Source organism: Trachinotus anak, unplaced genomic scaffold (genome assembly GCF_046630095.1).
Source record: "Trachinotus anak isolate AG129_WGS33_773 ecotype Australia unplaced genomic scaffold, CSIRO_AGI_Tana_v1 ptg000003l, whole genome shotgun sequence".
Taxonomy (NCBI): domain Eukaryota; kingdom Metazoa; phylum Chordata; class Actinopteri; order Carangiformes; family Carangidae; genus Trachinotus; species Trachinotus anak.
Window position 1 is genome coordinate 9,175,444 of NW_027273854.1, and position 18,625 is coordinate 9,194,068.

Here is an 18,625-nt window from a genome sequence, read left to right on the forward strand (position 1 = left end):
ATTGTTACCCTTATCTTTTCATCTGTACCCACTGCTATACATTATTCTATATTTAATGTATGATATATATATATATATAATTAATCTACAGTGAGCCACTGTGTCAATTAACATATAAATACCTTCTACAAATAATGTATTAATTTGCATATTCGGCTAATCAGCTCATTTGCATGTGTTTAGTTATCTTTTAGGGTGTTTCAATTTATGACTGAGTGCTGCTGTCAGTGAATGCCTATTTGCATTTTAAATCTTTTTTAACTGTGTGGAAAACGCAGTGTTCCCCCCACACAGAGGCAAAGCGGCTGTGCTGGTTTAGGGGGAATTTGCAGCAAGAGTGTCACCTGAATAATTTACTTTTCCTTTCAGTGGGATCAGAGCACCAACTCACTTCTGATCTCATTTGAACCGCCAAAGCTCCTCCCCCATTGGCTGACAGCAGCCGGCGGAATGTCTGCAAGCCCACCCTTGATTGGCTGAGAGTTATTTATTTTCACCCAGTCAAAAAACTCGTCCATTATTGATGGGAATGAAGCAAACTTGGATCTGATGATGAGATGTGAAAATAGGATGTGAGCTGCAGAGGGGTGGAGGGAGCATGCGAGTACAAAACAGGGGCGGAGGGGGTTGTGGAGGGGCAGAGACATGAGGTTGAGGAGAGATGTGTAGAGGGGGAGGGGTGATAAGGTGGTTGAGTACAAACAGTACTATCCTTCACTTGGATAACAGCAGAAGGCGCCATGAGATGTCTGTTGATTCATCTCCCTTTATGCGCTTGGTTCCCTTTCTCTGCCGAACCTTTTTCCCCAAACAAAGGCAGACGGGGGGAGTGATTCAGAGTGACCAGACGCCCGAGACTCCCGGAACGGAGAGGGGAAGAAAGGTCACATGAAACAGGAGGTTCCATGGAGACCACCGACCAGAATGAAATGTGTCGATGAACTGATGTACTCTGGCCTCCGGGGACTGGGGGAGATGGAGGGAGAAATGAGTGTTTGGAGAGAAAGAAAAAGAAAGTGTGGGCAGAGTCAGAGCTGTGTGTGTGTGTGTGTGTGTGTGTGTGTGTGTGTGCGTGCGCTCATTCGAAGGTGTGTGTCTGGGTGCACATGTCTCAACACGTAACCATTACACCAGCGCACAAAAACGACACAAAAATATACAAGTGCGTGTGTGGTGAATGCATGGGAGTGTTCACATGTCTTTGTTTTTGTGTGCACGTAAGTGTGTGTGTGTACTTACATAGCTTCAGTCTATAAGTGGTGGCAGGGGGGTGGGGGGGCGTTCGGCACAGACCCTCTGGATCCTCTCCATGCACCGATGGGTGTTCACCTGGTGTGGATCCTGGCAAAGCGTCTCCAGCGCCGTGCTGTTGGTAATTAACAGAAGCAGGCAGTGGAAAGCAGCACCTGTTACAGCCTGACTGACTGAGGCCCTGAGCTCTGGGCTCTGGGCTGTGTCTCCCACTGCTCCTCTCTAATAATCAGACCACCATTGCCTGTCCCTCCTCTGGGACCTCATTGCACGAATGTGTGCACTTGTGTGTTTTTGTGTGTTGTTCAAAACAAGAGAAAAGGAGGCAGATGAAGAACAGGAACTTCCTCAGTAATTTCTCTAGTAATAGCAGCTCCACACTCAGCTTGAGGTCGTCTGTGCGGTTTTGAGCTTGTCCGCCTGCCGGTGTTGAACATTTACCTGTCATGGGTTCCTGGACACCTGAGTAATAGATATATGCACAGGCTGTTGTGTGATGATTACACTGTTATTGTGCTGGAGACTTGATTTACTCTTGCAGCATGAACATTTCCTCCACCTCTGCGCAAACGTATTTTATACAAACACCAGCAATTTCTTTTGCTGATTCAGTTGTTGCAAATTACAGATACAAATGAATAAATGTTCATACATTAAGTTGAGATTTTGCTGAATAAGACGACCACATGCTTGTGTTTGCCCATGCATGTGTATGTGTACACTTTTATTTCTACTCTGTTATTCCTGAGTAGGTATGAAGGCTGCTACTGTGCTGTATGTGGGACAGCATCTGTGTGTGTGTAAAGGGGGGGGGGCATATGTGAATATGACAAAGGCAGACAAGGAGGGGAAGAGTTAAAGGAAGTGAGTGACAGCCATGTTTTAGAATTGGGGCATGTCAGACCGGCCTGCTGTGTCAGAATCTCATGATGCCCACTCTGCCCATCCTAAAGCTGGATAACCTTGGCAGGCAGATTGGGGCCACTACTATCAAATTAGATACATCACTCACACACAAACACACATAGACATTCTTGCACACAAACACACACACACAACATTGCACTGCACAAATTTCTCAGACATGTGCATTTGGGAAAGGTAGACATGTTTGCATCCAAATAAACAGGCGAACACCCACTCACTGTTCTCTGGCAATGCACAACAAAATCATCTGGATAAGTCGAGACAGGTAGAGAGGGTGAGGGAAACTGCACTTTTTTTTAAAAGTTGGAGTGTAGTTGAACTACTAAAAACTAAATTGAGTAGTCTACTCCCCAGCTGAGAGAAGGCACTGGGTTGATAAAAGTCCACATAAATTCATCTTAAGCTTAGTTAATGTGCACTCACATTAAAGGCTAGAATCATACGCCCATGAGGTGCTCAGAATGCAGACTGCTCCTCTGGTGTGTGTTTCATTTGTGTAAAGTGTAAAGCTCCGACGTTAGTAGCTTCTCTAATAAACAGCTCTCTCAAGCTATCGTGTGTAAACCTGGAATCTGAAAAAATGAATCAAACATTGGTACCATCAAAAGGATATCACAGATATAGTAGCTGCTAGCAATAAAAAAAGGCTGCTCTTTATCAGCTGACTGCTAAGGCTTGGACGTTCTTACAACCTTTGAACGCACCACAGCACAACAACAACGTCCGCTTCACATTCAATGAGCAGCCTGCAGCAGACTTTTTTTTTTTAACGAAATTTAGTGAAAGGGATGAAGCATGTTAAAAACCCAGTATGTAGAAGTAAAGAGGAGGAAACAATTTGGGTGAGTAAAATACAAAGCACGATACGTTCAAATATTCCAATTACATGGTCTCACCACTTCAGACACTTCACTGTAAATGAGAGAAAAAATGGTTATAGTCAGCAATGATGAAGCAAAGAGCGACTGATCTGTCTGAACTGTTTGACAGTTAGAATATATAAATATATAAGTCATAGCTCTGTTTCTGGTCAGTTTGATCCTCCAGACTCGAAATACTTTCACTGAATCCAGACTGACGCCTGTGTAAAAAAGCGTGGACCTCTAAAGTGGCAAGTTGAAGATGTGAAGGAATAATTAGTTGATGGTGCCACTGACACAAAAGATGGATACTTCCATTGTATGGGTCTCAGCAATGAGATGAAAAGAATGTCAGCCTATTTTTAAATGTCACTGTCTCTTTTTGTTCTGAATCCCTGCTCTACTTTGTGCCACAGATCTAAACTAGGTCAACATCACATGTGGCGCCCCGGTGGGCTCTTCTCTGTGTGTACATGTGTGAGTGTGTGCATGTGGGGTGAACATGTGTGCAAATGCTTCGAGCCACCATCATGTGCGTGTCACTGACACCAACACTTACGGAGCGGGAATCTACAGTTTGCCTTGAGTGAATCCCAAAGGTAGCTAAACAGTTACGAAAGAGTTTTTTCCCCCCACACATAATTATTGTCTATCCTTCCCAATTAGGAGTGAGCATACATTATCTGCAAATTGTTTAAGTCTTTTGCCGTGCTCATTATCAGAGAGAGAGAGAGAGCTGTGAATAGGTGGGAGTGTAAAAGGATTGTGTGCCTGTGTAGATGCGTCACAACTTTGCATGTGTTCTGTCGGTGCGGTGTGCATCCGTCGTGTGTTTGTACATAGCATATGCTTGGCTATGGTGTACTGTAGTGCAACAGTGAGGCGGGGTTGCCCTGCTGGAGCTTTCAGATTAATAGACACTGATAATAATACACACAACTCACAGCGCTTCTGTCCTTAATGAAGATGGATCTAGCCGAGGCTGGCGGTGCACAGGCACTCGGGGTGGCAGCCTGCCAGTCACAGCCAAGTGACATCTGGGAACAGCTCAATGCAAAGGGCGGGAGGGAGCAAGATTCACCAGAGAGTACAATTTCATAACATTATCATGTTATATCATAATCCATTGTTGGTGGCTCATAAGATTAATGTCAGGGACGGCAGTTATCACTCTTGTTGTTGAGACTTAATGGTCACAGTGAATTATTCATTTCCTCCTATTGATTTGCGACGCAACTCATGCTGACAAAGTTGACAGCGCAGGTTGACTGATACTGAGCATATCTAATTTGACTGTGAGGCTGGGAAGCAGTGGGAAAGAAATGGAGTAGAAAGCGTGAGATAAAAAGTCAAAAGCCAGAAACAGGCCGTAGTTATGTGCCAGATGTGTTGCACAAATTGTGCTGCTCAACTTTCCGCATCTTCTAGGTGTTTTTTAAAATACATTTCAATGTTCTTAGATCACAGAGTTGAGGCTTCTCACCTTTGTCAATGCAAAATTGCAATTTTCAGACTGAATTACTGGGTTAGTGTTAGGGTACTGTACAGTAATTACTGTACAGTTTTGTGGTGATTGGTTGAGAGGTGACTGCCAAACTGGGTCAGAGGTTTGAACCCCTGTAAGATATTAGAGCCCATTAGAGCAAAGCTGCAGCCAGTGTTTGTGTGAGAAGACAGGTGGGCAGTGAGGTCACTTCCTCTGGCAGCTGTGGCGAGCATCACAGGGCCAAGCATTGATGGGTGGTGGCGTTTCCTCCTGTTGCATCAGTAATAATGAACAGTGACAAGCTCTCCACCGCCAGAATAAATCACAGGCCACACTGGAGACACCGAGGACCGGGCCGGGGAGCATGTTCTCTCTGCTGCGTGGTGGCTGGCTGGCTGGCTAGGGGCAGACTATCTCTATCACTCATTCACAGATGCTGCGCTGTTATCACACATAGTGAACCCTCCTCAGATACTCATGCTCTCTGATTAACACATAGAACTGTCACTCAGGAACACTGGGCTCTCACTGGCAGCTTTACATGCGTTTTTTGTTTTTTTTTTTTTCTTCTGAGCGCTACTACTGTTTGGGAAACATATAATAGTTAAAGCGTAGACTCTAGAGATGAGGAGTTGTGTGGGTTGGGGTTTGTGTAGAGCTGCAGCTGAGGGCGGATGCTGAAGCTGGAAAAAGTGGTACAGAAGTGTCTGTTGAATAAAGTGAGGGGGGCTCTATCTCTATGTCTCTCCCCCTTCCTTTTTGCCTTTACCTCTTTGACAGCCACACTAGACCTGTTTGATATCCCTCCGCTGTGTTCTGCAGCTCTGCAGATTCCCTTGTCTCATTTGCATTCCCTTAAAGCACACTTCCATTAAAGTCTCCCCCTGTTTTTTTTTCGGTCTCTTCCCTTTTTCCTTCAGTTTCTTCAAATAGGTCTTTTTTTGTCCCTGGGTTGCTGTTTTGGAGGGAGCCTTATTCCCTGTTGACTACACAGCCTATCCCCGCTCTCCCTGAGTCAGTAATCAAACACATTGGCCCTAATACACAGGCCATTACAAGAGCTCTGATGTTCCATCTGCACACAGCCGGCACAATGGTGTCATTATATAAACAGCCCTGCTGCTGCAGCCAGCGAGATACTACCACACCAGAGCTCCGGCCTTAACTGACCTACCACAGTAAATGGAGAAGTGTTGGGATGATCTGACCTGAATGTGCTTGTGTAGTCAGTGCTAGCTTAACAACATTATCCATCCTGAATGAATGCTCTAGTGTTAAAACATTACAGTAGGCTATCAGTTCTCATTATGGCCGAGCTCGTGCGGGCTGTTGAGCATCAATGCAAATGCAATAGAATCAGGTTGTTGTGAAGGAATAATATCTAATGCTATTATGCTGTCCTTGCTAGCGATAGCCTCACCAAAAAGGATTAGGGAGATTAGCGATAGGCCCAACTGGAAGATAACAATGAAGGATTGTGGGAGGGCAGCGGTTTATACAAGCTGGTATCATATTTTTTCTGCAGTGACATTGATTTGATCTTGTTTTGGCAGCTGTTGGGTGTATAGAGGTCAGATTGTACAATTTGCGGAAAATCATGTTGAACCTATGTTTCTGGGGTTATTCTTTAGATTTAGAGTTTTAGGACATTAAATAGTAAAATGGCATGGCTTGCTGTTGAATTTCATAGATAATGGTGTCAGATTGTGCCAGGCGTTGCCCTTGACGTCACTTTCAGCACAGTGATTGAGGCTAACTCATAATCAGAGTGATCTGATTCCACGCACTCTGTGTAAACAGGTGATTTTGACACACACACACACACACACACTGCAAGTGGAAGTGTATCCAAATCATCACTTTGGCTAATTTGAATAATCATTGAATTAAATTCAACTGTCATACCTCGGCCTCCTGGAAGGCAGGTTTGACAGTAAAAACACAGCCTCCCACTCAGCAAAGCTCGATCGCAGATGGTGATGGTAATGATATTTCATGGTATGTCTGTTACGTTTCGAAAGGAAAAGTAGGATAATTATATTCACTTTGGTGAGTGATTAGTTTTATGGAGGTGAAGAAGTAATTAATGAATTCTATCACATCCTCATTTATTGTTACACTTCCATGTATTACTCCCTCTTGCCCAACTCAAGAGAGTACAAAAGAGTATCGAGTGTGACAAAGCTTCGGCACCGATGAGTCAGAGGGAGAATTACTTAGAGGCCCCCAGGCGAAGCATACGTTTTTGTCATTCTCTGCAGTCTCATCAAACTCTAATACTACATGGCTAGCCTTCACTGAGTCTAGTGAAACTCTTCTCTGTAATATAGTGACTGTCTCAGACGTGTGACAGATACCAAATCCTAACAGCGCTGAGTAAAACAATGTAGCTGTTTGCACTTTATTCCCATTTAAGTGGATGTTGGATGTTTATCTCGACTGAATTTTAACTTGATTACAAATATTTAATGCAGCAGTTTGCATCATTTTCTGATTTCTAAGTGAGATGTGATTGCCATTCAGTTTTGCACGCTTGACTGAGTCGGTTGCTAGGAGCCAATCATTTCCTTCATAGCGGGAGCTTTGCTACTGAACTAACTATTTGTTGTTGAAGCATCTGAGGCATAAACATCAATCCTAATAGCATGGGAAATGCTGGTGCTTCATCTGAAGATGCGAAGACTTCTCTGTGCGTGAAGAAACTGACCGTCATAATTTATGACTGTCAAATCTTTAAATCAATCATGAGTGTTTCCCAACCGAATAAATTTGCACGTTTGTGTTTTCCCGCTCCCCGCTCTGCCCCCCCATTGCCCTGCATGATTTTCACTTGTTCATACAACATACTTCATCTTCAAATGTATTGAAATGCTAATTAAGACAGCAGCAGTTCCCAGAGCGTTCTATGTGTGCAAAGCATCTTTGGCAACTTTTTTGTGGGGAATTCATGTTTAAAGCTGCAGTGTTAGTCCAATCAGTGGTGTGGCTCCATAGCCTTCTCACCACTGGCTGGCCAGTCACACACACACACAAACACAGATGCACACACACAAACACTTAGATGACTCACACTAATCATACTTGTCTTTCCCACCTTAATATCAGTTTCTCCTCAGTGGGGGAAAAACAGGAGAGAGAAAGTCTGAGGCTGTAGCAGCTCTGAGAGTTGCACCAGCTTTTCTGATTATGCAGCAAAAACTGTTGATGTAAACTCTTTGTTCTCCCTCGTTTTGATTCTAGTCAGGTAATGTTCCTAAATGCCTCTTTCTCCTGCACAGAAATTATTTGCATGGTGGGGTAAACATGAGTAGTTCCCATGACAGACATGCACAGCCTTTAGAAGTACCCCCCCCCCCAACCCCACCCCATATAAAAAAGACTTATGACACCCTGTTCTTGATGAGAGTGTCTGCTAAAGCAAACAGATCCTAATGATGATGGTGATTATCGTAATGATCCAATAGAAGTGGATAATGAGGTTATTTGCTTTGGATCAAGGCAGCCTGTAAATTAATAGCTGAAGAAACAGAGGGTAGCGTTTGAAACAAGATGACAGAGCTGTATACTTAAGTGTGACACCGCCGCCACTCTGTTTAGACAGCCTCACGTCTGTCTTTGTGTTTATTCAATTGACTGGCATTTGCCCCGCCTTGCACTTTCTCTCCGGCTCGCCCTCTTCACCTTTCCACCAGTGCTGTTGAAATTGCTGTCCGTTCTCCCATTTGGTGGGCTCCCGTCTCATAGGGATATGATGTTCCGCTCTATTAGAAGAGAAACAGTGATGATAATAATGGTGGATGCGATCAGTGCAAAAGGTCAGCCTCTGGCCTCAGGCACGTAGCATCCTCCAAGTAGGGAGAGCATGGAGGGCGAAGACACCCATCTCACACCCTCCAAAGACTCCTAACCTTCCTCTACCCAGAGGCAGACTGACTCACAGACACAGGCAGAAGAAATACTTTCTCCTTTGCCATTACTTCCTGCTTTCTTACTATTCCTTTGCTCTTCTCACTTGGCTATTTTCAGCAGTTTCCCCTCCCACTCTCTGTTATTTATTCTCGTTATACAGAAAGCACAGAAAGCCATCCTTCCCTTACTTCATTTGTTCCTCACATCTTTTGCTCCTGTTCTGGGTTTATTAGTTACTCAGGATGCGTGATGCTTCCTCTTTTTTTGCTCCCTCATTCCTTTGTTCTGTTGTCCCTTTGTTTCTTCTCTCCTTCACTTTGGCTTCCGTCCATTCTCACTTCCTTCATTCCTTCTCTTCTCCCTTCCTACCACAGTGAAATTGAGTGTTGTGTAATGCCAGCTTTCTTTTTTGTCACAAAATGAAATCAATTTATCCACCTGGCACTTTTCTCTCCTTCCCTCCCTCAATCCCCAAACCTGCCCTCCCTCCCCTTCCTGCCCTCTTTCCCTGGCCCTCCTCATCTTGTGAGACCACAGGAGAGCTATTGTTGACCAGTACAGGCAGAGGCAGCATCCAAAGAAACAAGACAGATTTTTCTTATTAAAAACCAAAAAAGTTGGAGAAAAAAAAAAAAGAAGGCCTGTGACTGCACAGGAGGGGATCACGTTTTGAGCATTAATAATACAGTGAGATGGCGGGGAGAGAGAGAGAGAGAGAGAGGAGGGAGCAGGAGAGTAAAGGCCGTGAGAGAGAGCAGAGCAGCCAAGGCTTCTACAGTACTACATCACATGTCCATTGCTATTTGTTTACTGCTTTTCTCCTCTTTCTTTGTCTCTCCTGCCCTCCCTCTGAGCGTGTCCTTTTCTCTCAGCTGCTGGTCATAGAGGGTGGTCGCAAACAAACTCAAATTAAAGCACAGGCTGCACTAGTGCAGAGGTTTGGAGTGTGTGTGTGTGTGTGTGTGTGTGTTTGAGTGTTGTGCATATGATAGAAATAAACGCTGGTGTAAAGAACAGCTGCTGCGGATGTGCTTTGTACTCTGTGTTCTGCTTTCTCCCTCTTCACTGTTTGCCCTCCTCTCCTCTCTCTCACTCTGTCTCGCTCGCACTCTACGTCATCCAACTTACTAATCCACATGGCGACACCCAGGCAGGTCGGTGGCTGTGGGCCGGGCGTTGCCACTGGGGAGGAGGGTAAATATCAGAGAAGGTCAGGAAGAGGGAGGGGTTGGAGAGGTGGAGGGGAAGCCAAATCAGTGTTGATGACGAGAGGGGGTGTGAAGCCACCCAGCTACTCAGGACCTGCCATCTTGGCTGCCACTAGAAGAGAGCTGGTCCATGTCATGTGTGCTCCTGATCAAACATACAAGCATTTAAAAAGAAACAAAAAGATTTTTTTTTTTGCCGCTTATTAAGTGCCTGACTTGTAGTTTAGAACCAAGATTAGCATTATAGTTACAAATTCAACACCTGTTGTTCTGTTTCCTGTGAAATATTGTTAGATTAACCCTTTTTTTCCCCACAGTGTTTGAGAACATCACATATTCTGCTACTGTATCTACAGTGTAAAAAAAAAGCTACGTCTTATTTTGAACGTTGAATTATGTTGAATTCTACATTATTTAAGGCTGTACCACTGTATGAAATGGAAACATCTAGATGTCTTGAATTACTGAGGCTAGGAAAGGTCTACAGGCTTGTGAACATAACACAAGCACAAGCAGCTGAACCTGTGTGTGTGTGTGAGAGAGAGAGAGAGTGCATGAATGATTAATCTATTATATTATGTGCTTCTACAATCTAAGTTGGTAGGATCAATCATATAAAGGGGACAGAGGGTTAGAGAGATCAAAGGAAATCCTCTCAATACCCCCCTCCAAAAAAACAAAAAAAATTGCACACACAAACAGGCACACACACAAACAAATACAGACCGACACAGTCCAATCTGTCTGTTTCATCAGCAAGCTCAGCAGGAGGAGTATTAGCTCGAACAACACCGTCTCTACTGTTTTCTGTCTTTTAGCCCCTGGAGGGGCAGAGCAGGCTCCTCTGTCAAAAATCTGAGCTCAACTTCCTCATAGTGATTTATTTCATTAGGCAAATGAGATGTGTGAGCCCTACAGCGCTGCTGACTGAGTCACCACTTTTCACTGTCTCACTTAATGTGCGTGCCCATACGCAAACATAAACACCTGTGCGCGCACCGAAGACATGTATTTTTCACATGTTGAATATGGCGCTGTTAACAGCCCCAGAACATATGTAGCATGTCTGATTCAATCAAGCGTTCAAACACTGTAGAGTGATGAGCTGGTGGTGGCAACAGCTGTTGCCATGCCATCCTGCACAAAATGGCCTCAGATCTCCCTTGTTTGATCATTCTACCTGACCACCACAGGGGGAGCTTCTCCTCTCCTCCTCTCTGATAAAACATTTAGTATAGTGTACCAGTCATGAGCCACTTATATTCTGACATTATCAAATTCAAATGCCACACTGAGAGGGGAAAGAGTGAAAAAACAGAACCGTGGCATCATTTCTTCTACAGAGACTGTTAGATACAATATTTTATTTGGCATTTACCTGTCTTGTTATTTCTATCCCTCTCTGCCTGCAGGATCACCCTCAGGGAGGGTGTAAGCTGAGGAAGTGCCACCCCACTCACCTGTGCCTGCTTACCACCTCAACGCTTTAGCCCCGCCCCTCGCCCTGCCCCCTGGTCAGCCTCCATCATGGCTCTTGCAGTCTGGATCGTCTTCGCCTGCACTGTAGCTTTCAGCAACATTGCTCCATCCTCGCAAGGTATGTAATATATATATTAATATTATGAAGTATTATTTATTTGATATTGCATTGCAGACTCATGTCACTCACGTCTGCCTGTATGCAGTATTATTTTGTTTGTATTCACTGTTTATTTATATAGATAGACAGATAGATAGACAGATAAAATACTTTATTCATCCCTAGGGTAAATTCAGACAGTATATACAAAACTGTATGTATAATTTTGTATTGCTTCACTGAACCAGCTTGTAATGTTGCACATGAGCTCCTGTTGGATTCACTGCGCCCTGTGAGTGGCCTGACCAGGTTATTGCACATAAGGATGTAATATTTATACGTTATCTACGTGATGAAGGTTGTAAGTACAGTATATTGACTTGCTGACCAGGCTAGAAACGCTGCACTTGATTAACCAAACTGTCTCTGCGGGAGATGGAGAGAGAGAGAAATAGAGAGAGAGAGAGAGAGAGAGAGAGAGAGAGAGAGAGAGAGAGAGAGAGAGTGAGCGAGGTGAGAGTGTATGTGTGAATGTCAATAAAATTTCTTGATGTTAGTTGGAGCGTGACAAAGAGTATAAGGGGGAATCCGTGCATGTAATGGTGCCATATGTGTGACCTCCTTTGAATGTACCATGTACCTTAAGATATTTCATTTTGTGTTCGTGTGTGTTTGTGTGTGTGTGCTAGCTGTTATAAGCCTGGCAGCAGGTGACCTGGTTGGGCTGGAGTGATGCTGGAGGGTGTGTGTTGTGTGTGTTGGAAGTTGTGTGACAGGGAAGGAGCAGGGATTGCAGGGGGAGTCAGAGGGCCAAGGAGGGAAAGGAGGGGCTGTTGGGTGCCCTGCTAGTGGCCTGCCACACAGACAGCATCGCACCATCTGCTGTATGCTCTCAGTCAGCTCTGTGCCAACCAGCCACTGGGTGATGGACAGCCACGACAAGGAAGAGGAGGAGGAGGAGCATCGGGGAGAGACACGGTCGCCACAGGGAGGGGCTAGTAATGAAGCAGGAGGAGTCGAAGAAACCGATGGAGAGAGGGAGGGTGGGGAGGGAGGGGGGTTGAAATGAAAATGTGTTTGTGTACACCTGTGTCAGCATTGGTTTCGGCAGTCCCTCTGTGTAAGCTCTGATTGGCCAGGTGCAGTTCTAATTTGAGTAGGTGCTGTTTTTTTTCTGTCTTAATTTGGCCGCTTCTGTAACATGGGATTTGTGTAGCGTACGTTCTGTTCCGTTGGACACCTCTGGCCTCTGGCACTGTGTTGCTTTGTGTTTGTGTGTGTATGCCTGGATGTGTGTGTTTGTAAGGAAAACTGAGCCTCCAACTATCCACGTGACCTGGCACTTGGGAAGTATTAATAATGCATTAATAATCAATTGACTGTTATCAGTATTCAGCCCCAAAGCACAGGCACAACATTTGCTTTGATGAAATTAAGATTCTAATGGAATCAGGCTCACAGACATGCATGTTGACACATGCTCATGATCACCCATACCATTTTGGTGTGCATAATTTTTGCAGCCGAATTTTGGCAGAGATGTTCTCTCTGTACTGTAGCGTCATCGGAGGAGGAGGAGAGGAAAAGAGAGGAGTGCAGGGAAGTAGAATTTAAAGGAAAAGGGCAGAGTTTTGATGTGACGAGAGCCGCTGAAATCACTCTCAGGCTAATCAGAGCTCATTTGGAAACCTGCAGGATCATCACACATGGCTTCACAGTCTAATGTGTACCCCTGCGCCTCCTCTGTGTCCCGACTAATCTGCCATGCTTTAACCTCACTCTACTCCTGGCTGCACATTCTAATATTTACCACTAACGCTCCCACATTTATCCTCCTCTGGAAGCAGCTCTTAAACGCAAATGTTCCTAACCAGCATGAGCTTTGCACACATACTTCTTACCTGCTCTGTCCCACAGACCTCGCTCACATAGTGAATATTCATCCTCCTAAATCACTGTGCAATTCTCCTCATCTCTTTGAAATGCAGTGGCTGTGCAAAACAAAAATAATATTTTCATTCATGAATGCAAACTCCTACAAACCTAGGCAAATGAAGTCATATTCTTAGCAGTATATATACAAAACTCCTCCACTATCCCGTCCCGGCAGGCTCCCTGACAGACTGACATGCGCTCCCTGACGAGCAGAATGTCCCGCTGATTCCACAGAATGCTCGAGAATGTACAACCCATACACAGTGCTGTTGCTCTGAAAGCCCATTAGGCTTGCTTAATGTGGCAGGCATTGCAGGCAGCTGCGCCGTACGTGATGATGCTTTCATTTAGCACAGCCTAACATCGGGTGTGTGCATCCATGGATGCGTGTGTGTGTTAGTATTTATGTGCACCAGTAGTGGCAGCCAGACCATTATAAGGCTATTTGTAGGTCCTTTCAGTCTGTAATACATGTGACATGTGTGACTTTGCAAGTACGTACGTACAATATAGTGTATGTGTGTGTGTGTGTGCAGTATGTACATGAATGCATCGTGATGTGTACAAGAAAGAGTCTGTTTGGGTCTTTGTGTTTATATGAGTGTGTTCACATGTCCAGATGGGTGGGTGTGTGTGTGTGTGTGTGTGTGTGTGTGTGTGTGTGTGTGAGTATGTGCATGTGTGTGCCACTCATATCAGGACAACAGTGCCAGCTGACTGGTGGAATCTGTTCTCATCTCCCCTGTATTTAAGCCTTTGCTCTCAGATCAGTCGTGTGGAAAGGCCCCTGGTCCTTTAGTGCACACGCAGACATTTTTATCTGTCTTCCCCTCCTCTCCCTGGCTTTTTTATTCTGTGCCTTTTCCCCTAGCTATTATTTAAGGATGGGGGGACTAGCTGTTTTTACACATCTTCCCAACAAAGTGCTTTAGTCTCTTGCCTGTCATTGGATGGTGGAAGAATGTCTGAATGGGGACTGATCTCAATGCAGTATTTTTCTTTGTATAATGCAGGGATGGGTAGTTATTTTTCATGGAGGGCCAAATGAAGAATTCACTATGGCTTTGCAAGCCAGATACTTTTTTATGACTGAGCTGCTGACAGTTATTTTGGGTCTAAGTGTTGCTCAACTCTAGATTTAAAATTCTGAGTGAAGATCTAAAAAAATACTTGACCTGAAACCACATCCAATATTGAATTTTTGCACTGAGAGAGAGAGAGAGAGAGAGTAGACTTTCAGTCCCTCAATACTATAATATTAAAATGATAATTTCAAAACTGCGACCTACTCACTAATTCATAAGAATTGATTCTCTGACAGGCTTGTAGCAATAATATTTCGAAGGGAGGCAATAAAGCAGCAGCGCCGCTAACCTTGCTATGTGCACTTGGCTTCTTGTTGTTGCATAATTTGCTGAACAGCATATTGTATTTCTTTAATATATGTTTTGTAAACTCTTAGCTCTACACTTTTGCACTTATCAGACAAGTCTGAAAAACTGAGCATACTTCAGGCAGTGCACTGGAGCTGTGCATGACATTAGCTGATGAGAAACAGGCGCCACACGAATAACGAAGTACATTCAAACACCCTTATGGCCTGTCACACACTTTCTCCTCATTGCTCCTACTTGCTGCACTTGCACCTGCTGCTGAATTATTATTTTTCATTAATCCTACATGGTGGCTTAAGCAATATGATCAGAGTCAGTTACTGTATGTGTATTTCACATCTTTTGGACATTTTGCTTGCTGGTTTCTGAGGACATATCCTCAAGAGCAGAGTTGTTTTGTTTTTTTTTTTTCACCAGATACAACAGAACAATGTGTTCCTCTCAAAGCCCCAGTTTTCTTAATTAGAAGTAAAAGTTGCCGAATCACAGGTAGTCAGATGACAAACAGCTACTGGACTTAAATGTATACAGTCAGAAATATAGGGACAATATCATTTTCAAGTTTGAACAGCTTTGTGCTTTATAGACCAAGGCCATCAGAACCAGCTGGTTGTGTATGTGTTAACAGAGGCAAGTAAACGTTCTCATTTTGTCTGAAAATGACCTTTGAATATGTTTTACTATGTTTTCCTCTGCCAAAAAAAATGAAATCCGCAGGCTTCTCCGACACTAATTGCTAATCTAACAGCTTGTGAATATTGCTGCATATCATCTGGATTTTGCAATAAAGAACTGCTGGAAAGCCCCCCCCGTTTCTCTTTCTCTGCTTCTTGTATGTGTGTTTTCAAGCTTTCATTGCCTCCCCATCTTTTTTAGCAGAAATCCATGCTTCTCACTTCTCTCACTCCTAACACTCGCCTCTGATTTTCATCCAATCTTTCTACTTTCTCTCCTCTAACACCTCAGCTATTACTCCTTCTCTCGGTGTTGTAATGTCTGTCCCCCAAACCCCCCCCCCTTCTAGCGGCCCTCTATCTCTTTATTCAGCCCTCTTGTTTGGCCCCTCTTTCACCTCCATTTTTACCAGTTTCTTTGTTTTGTTTTTTTCTTCCATCTTCTTCCTTTTCCCCTTACCCCACTTTCAACCTCCCTCCCAGAGCATCACTGCCCCCGCTCTGTTTTCCTTTCCTCACCCCGTGCCTGCTATCAGTTAACAGTGCACATCTCTTGTCATTGTCATTCCCTTCCTTTTACTCCTTTTCTGTCTGTCTCCTGTTTGCTACCTCCCTTGTTCAATCCCTGGTGCTAGGGGTTGCTGTGCTCTTCAAAGCTCTTGGCTGAGAGCAGTAGATCACAGAGAGGACTGTGTGAGTGAAAGGTTAATGGATGGCCTTTGAACATATATTGGGAGTCGGGGGCGGGCGGGTGTAGGAGGGATAGGCCGGGGCGGAGTGACGGTGTGTTCTTTCAAACCTCCCTTTGAAGATGACGCAGGCCGCTCTCATGTGTCCCTGCGTGCATACAGGGGCTGTGCGTTTTTTGTTTATTCATTCGTTCACAGTGTAAATGTGTTTGTGCATGTGTGTGCCCATTTTGTTTGTGTTTGCTTGTAGTTGTGTGCGTCAGGGTATGTTAGTTTGTGTACATTGATTTGTGTACTGCAAACAAGCTCCTACATAAAGGATTGGGGACTGTGTTCCTGTTTGTGCAGTTGTGTGATAGTCGCCTCTTTTCTCTCAGGGCCTTGCTGCGTAACTTTGAGGCGCTGTAGCCGTGAAGGACTCTGTGTGTGTGTGTGTGTGTGTGTGTGTGTGTGTGTGTTTGTGTGTGTGTGTATCCAGGAGTGCTGGTTTGAGAGCGTGTGCAAAAGTGTTGTTGTGTATGTGTCAAAGCATGTCATGGTGCTGGAGAATGTGTGCATTTGCTTCTTGTGCGTTTTGTGGACTGCAGATTGATAATTACCAGCAGCAGCTTACGGCTGGCAGCCAAGGGCAGAGAGCGGAGCGGGGGAGAGAGAGAGAGAGAGAGAGAGAGAGAGAGAGAGAAATGCAGGGAGAGAGATGGATGAGTGGAGAGGCTTGTAAAATGGGGAGAGGGAGTAGAGGAGGAGAAAGGGTTGGGAAGGGAATGGGGGAAAACTGGAGGTGAGGGGTCAGAACGAGAGGGAGGAATGAAGACATGGAGAGAATGAGGGGAGGGTGACGAGGACAGGGTAAATGAGAGAGTTTCCGGGTGGATGAAATTGGATGAGGGATCGAGGGATGGTGCTGAGATGAAAACGAAAAAAACACGAAGAGAGGAGGAAACACACGCAGCATATGTTCATTGCGCTGCAGGTGAACAAGATGGCAAGTGTGGATACGAGGGATTCAGTAGCATTTTACAGCTACATTCAGTTTTCATCTATAGCTACAGTGCAGGAGCATCAGAGAGGCTGCACACTCGAGCTACCTACATATACAAACACATCGATCAGCTCATAAACATGCACAGGAAAAACACACACAGACACACTCACGCGCTGTCCACATGTTCAAGCCTTTGGCTTAGCGTATAAGGAGGTTAATTAAGTGTCTAATGCAGCGGCAGGGCTGGGCTTTGACACTCATCTCTCCTAACAGGTCTCTGGATGCGACTTGCAACTCCTCCAAATGCACACACACATCTTTCTGACAGCAGGCCTTGCATGGTACTCACTTAGTCTCCCCTCTCTCTCCTCCACACTTTATCTCTCACTCTCGCTCCTTTTTCTCGTCACGTTTTCTCCTCTTCAGTGTCTCGCCATCTTTCTCACTTTCCTCTCTCTGCTCCTCTGTCTCTCTTCCATTCTCCCCTCGTCCCTGTGGCTGTTTTTCCTGCAGCACCTGCAGATTTACTCCACCACAGTGTTTATATGAATCTAGGTCTGACTCACTGTCTCTGCCTGCCTCTTGTGATATGTGCTGGAAACAGAGAACAGAATAGAGTTGTGTTGGGCCTGTAGCACAGCTCCCCTCCCTGGGGAGACAGAGGATATTGTGCACCAGGTGAATCTCCTACTTTTTAGGCAGACCGATTTTTATTTTGGGAGTTATGCTGCCTCCCCCCACCCCCCCCCACCCCTCCAACTGAGGCACTTTTATTGCATAATTAGGCGCCAGGGCCTGCAATGAAGTGGTTTGACAGTATGAGCACGTCTGGTCTCGCCTCCCTCCTCAAGTGTGTGTGTGTGTATGTGTGTGTGTTGCTCGGTGTCTCGGTGGCTTTTTAGCCGCCTGTCTTAATCGCTCTGCTATGCCTGCTAGTTCCCCCCACAGCAAAGTTTGTCAACACACACTGAGAGTTCTCAAGGTTGAGGATGACTGAGGGTTAGGGCTTGTGTATGTCTGCCTGCAAGAATTTTGGGGTGTGCGTGTGCATCGTTGCAAATGCACGAGTATGTGTTGCATGAGGGTGCGTATATCCCATTTCCAGCGGGGGCACGTTTAATTCTCTTATGAATGATGTAATGTTATGGGGCTGTGCTGTAATTCAGTTCAGTTAGAGGACTTGGCTGCTGAGGAGAGAGGCTGTCTGTGGTGAACAGATCAGAACAATAGGAGGTCCTCTCCCACAAATCTGCCTGCATCGCTCCTTTTATGTCGGTGACCTTGTGCTTCCACAAAGAGCGGTCGCCATGTTCATCTCCTGCCAGCATCTAGTTTGATGGTTTCTATCTTTCTCTATTTTCACCCCGTCTCGTTTGCGTTGCATTTCCATTTCTCCCTCCCTGTGTGTTAGCTTGACTTAGCTCCATTGCAGTGGATGTGTGTCATTTTGGTGCTGCTTTGTGTTTCTGACCTTATAGCACGACTGGTGACTCCCCGTACAGTCCCTCCTCATCTCATCTCCTCTGCCTCCTCCGCTTGACAGGCGGAGGAGTCAGAGGAGATGAGATAGCATCCTAGCTTTGAGGCCAGCATTACCCTCTCTCATTCATACACAAACACACACTGTCCCACAAGCCACACCGCCCCCCCCCCCCCCCCCCCCACCACCACCACTGCTGCACCCTCATGTTAGGCCTTTAGGTTTGTCTCAGGATGTCACTTTGTCAC

At 45.1% G+C, this 18,625-nt stretch overlaps 1 protein-coding gene across 2 annotated transcripts in view; it reads left to right on the forward strand.

Annotated features, from left to right (window-relative positions):
- The window catches only part of adgrl1a (adhesion G protein-coupled receptor L1a), a 92,598-nt gene that overhangs the window by 26,943 nt on the left and 47,030 nt on the right, over positions 1-18,625 (forward strand). For both annotated transcript variants that reach the window (XM_071472509.1, XM_071472519.1), the window contains exon 2: positions 11,054-11,238. In XM_071472509.1, the coding sequence (XP_071328610.1) occupies positions 11,169-11,238 (70 nt within the window). In that variant the 5' untranslated portion in view covers positions 11,054-11,168. The remainder of the gene's footprint in view (positions 1-11,053; positions 11,239-18,625) is intronic.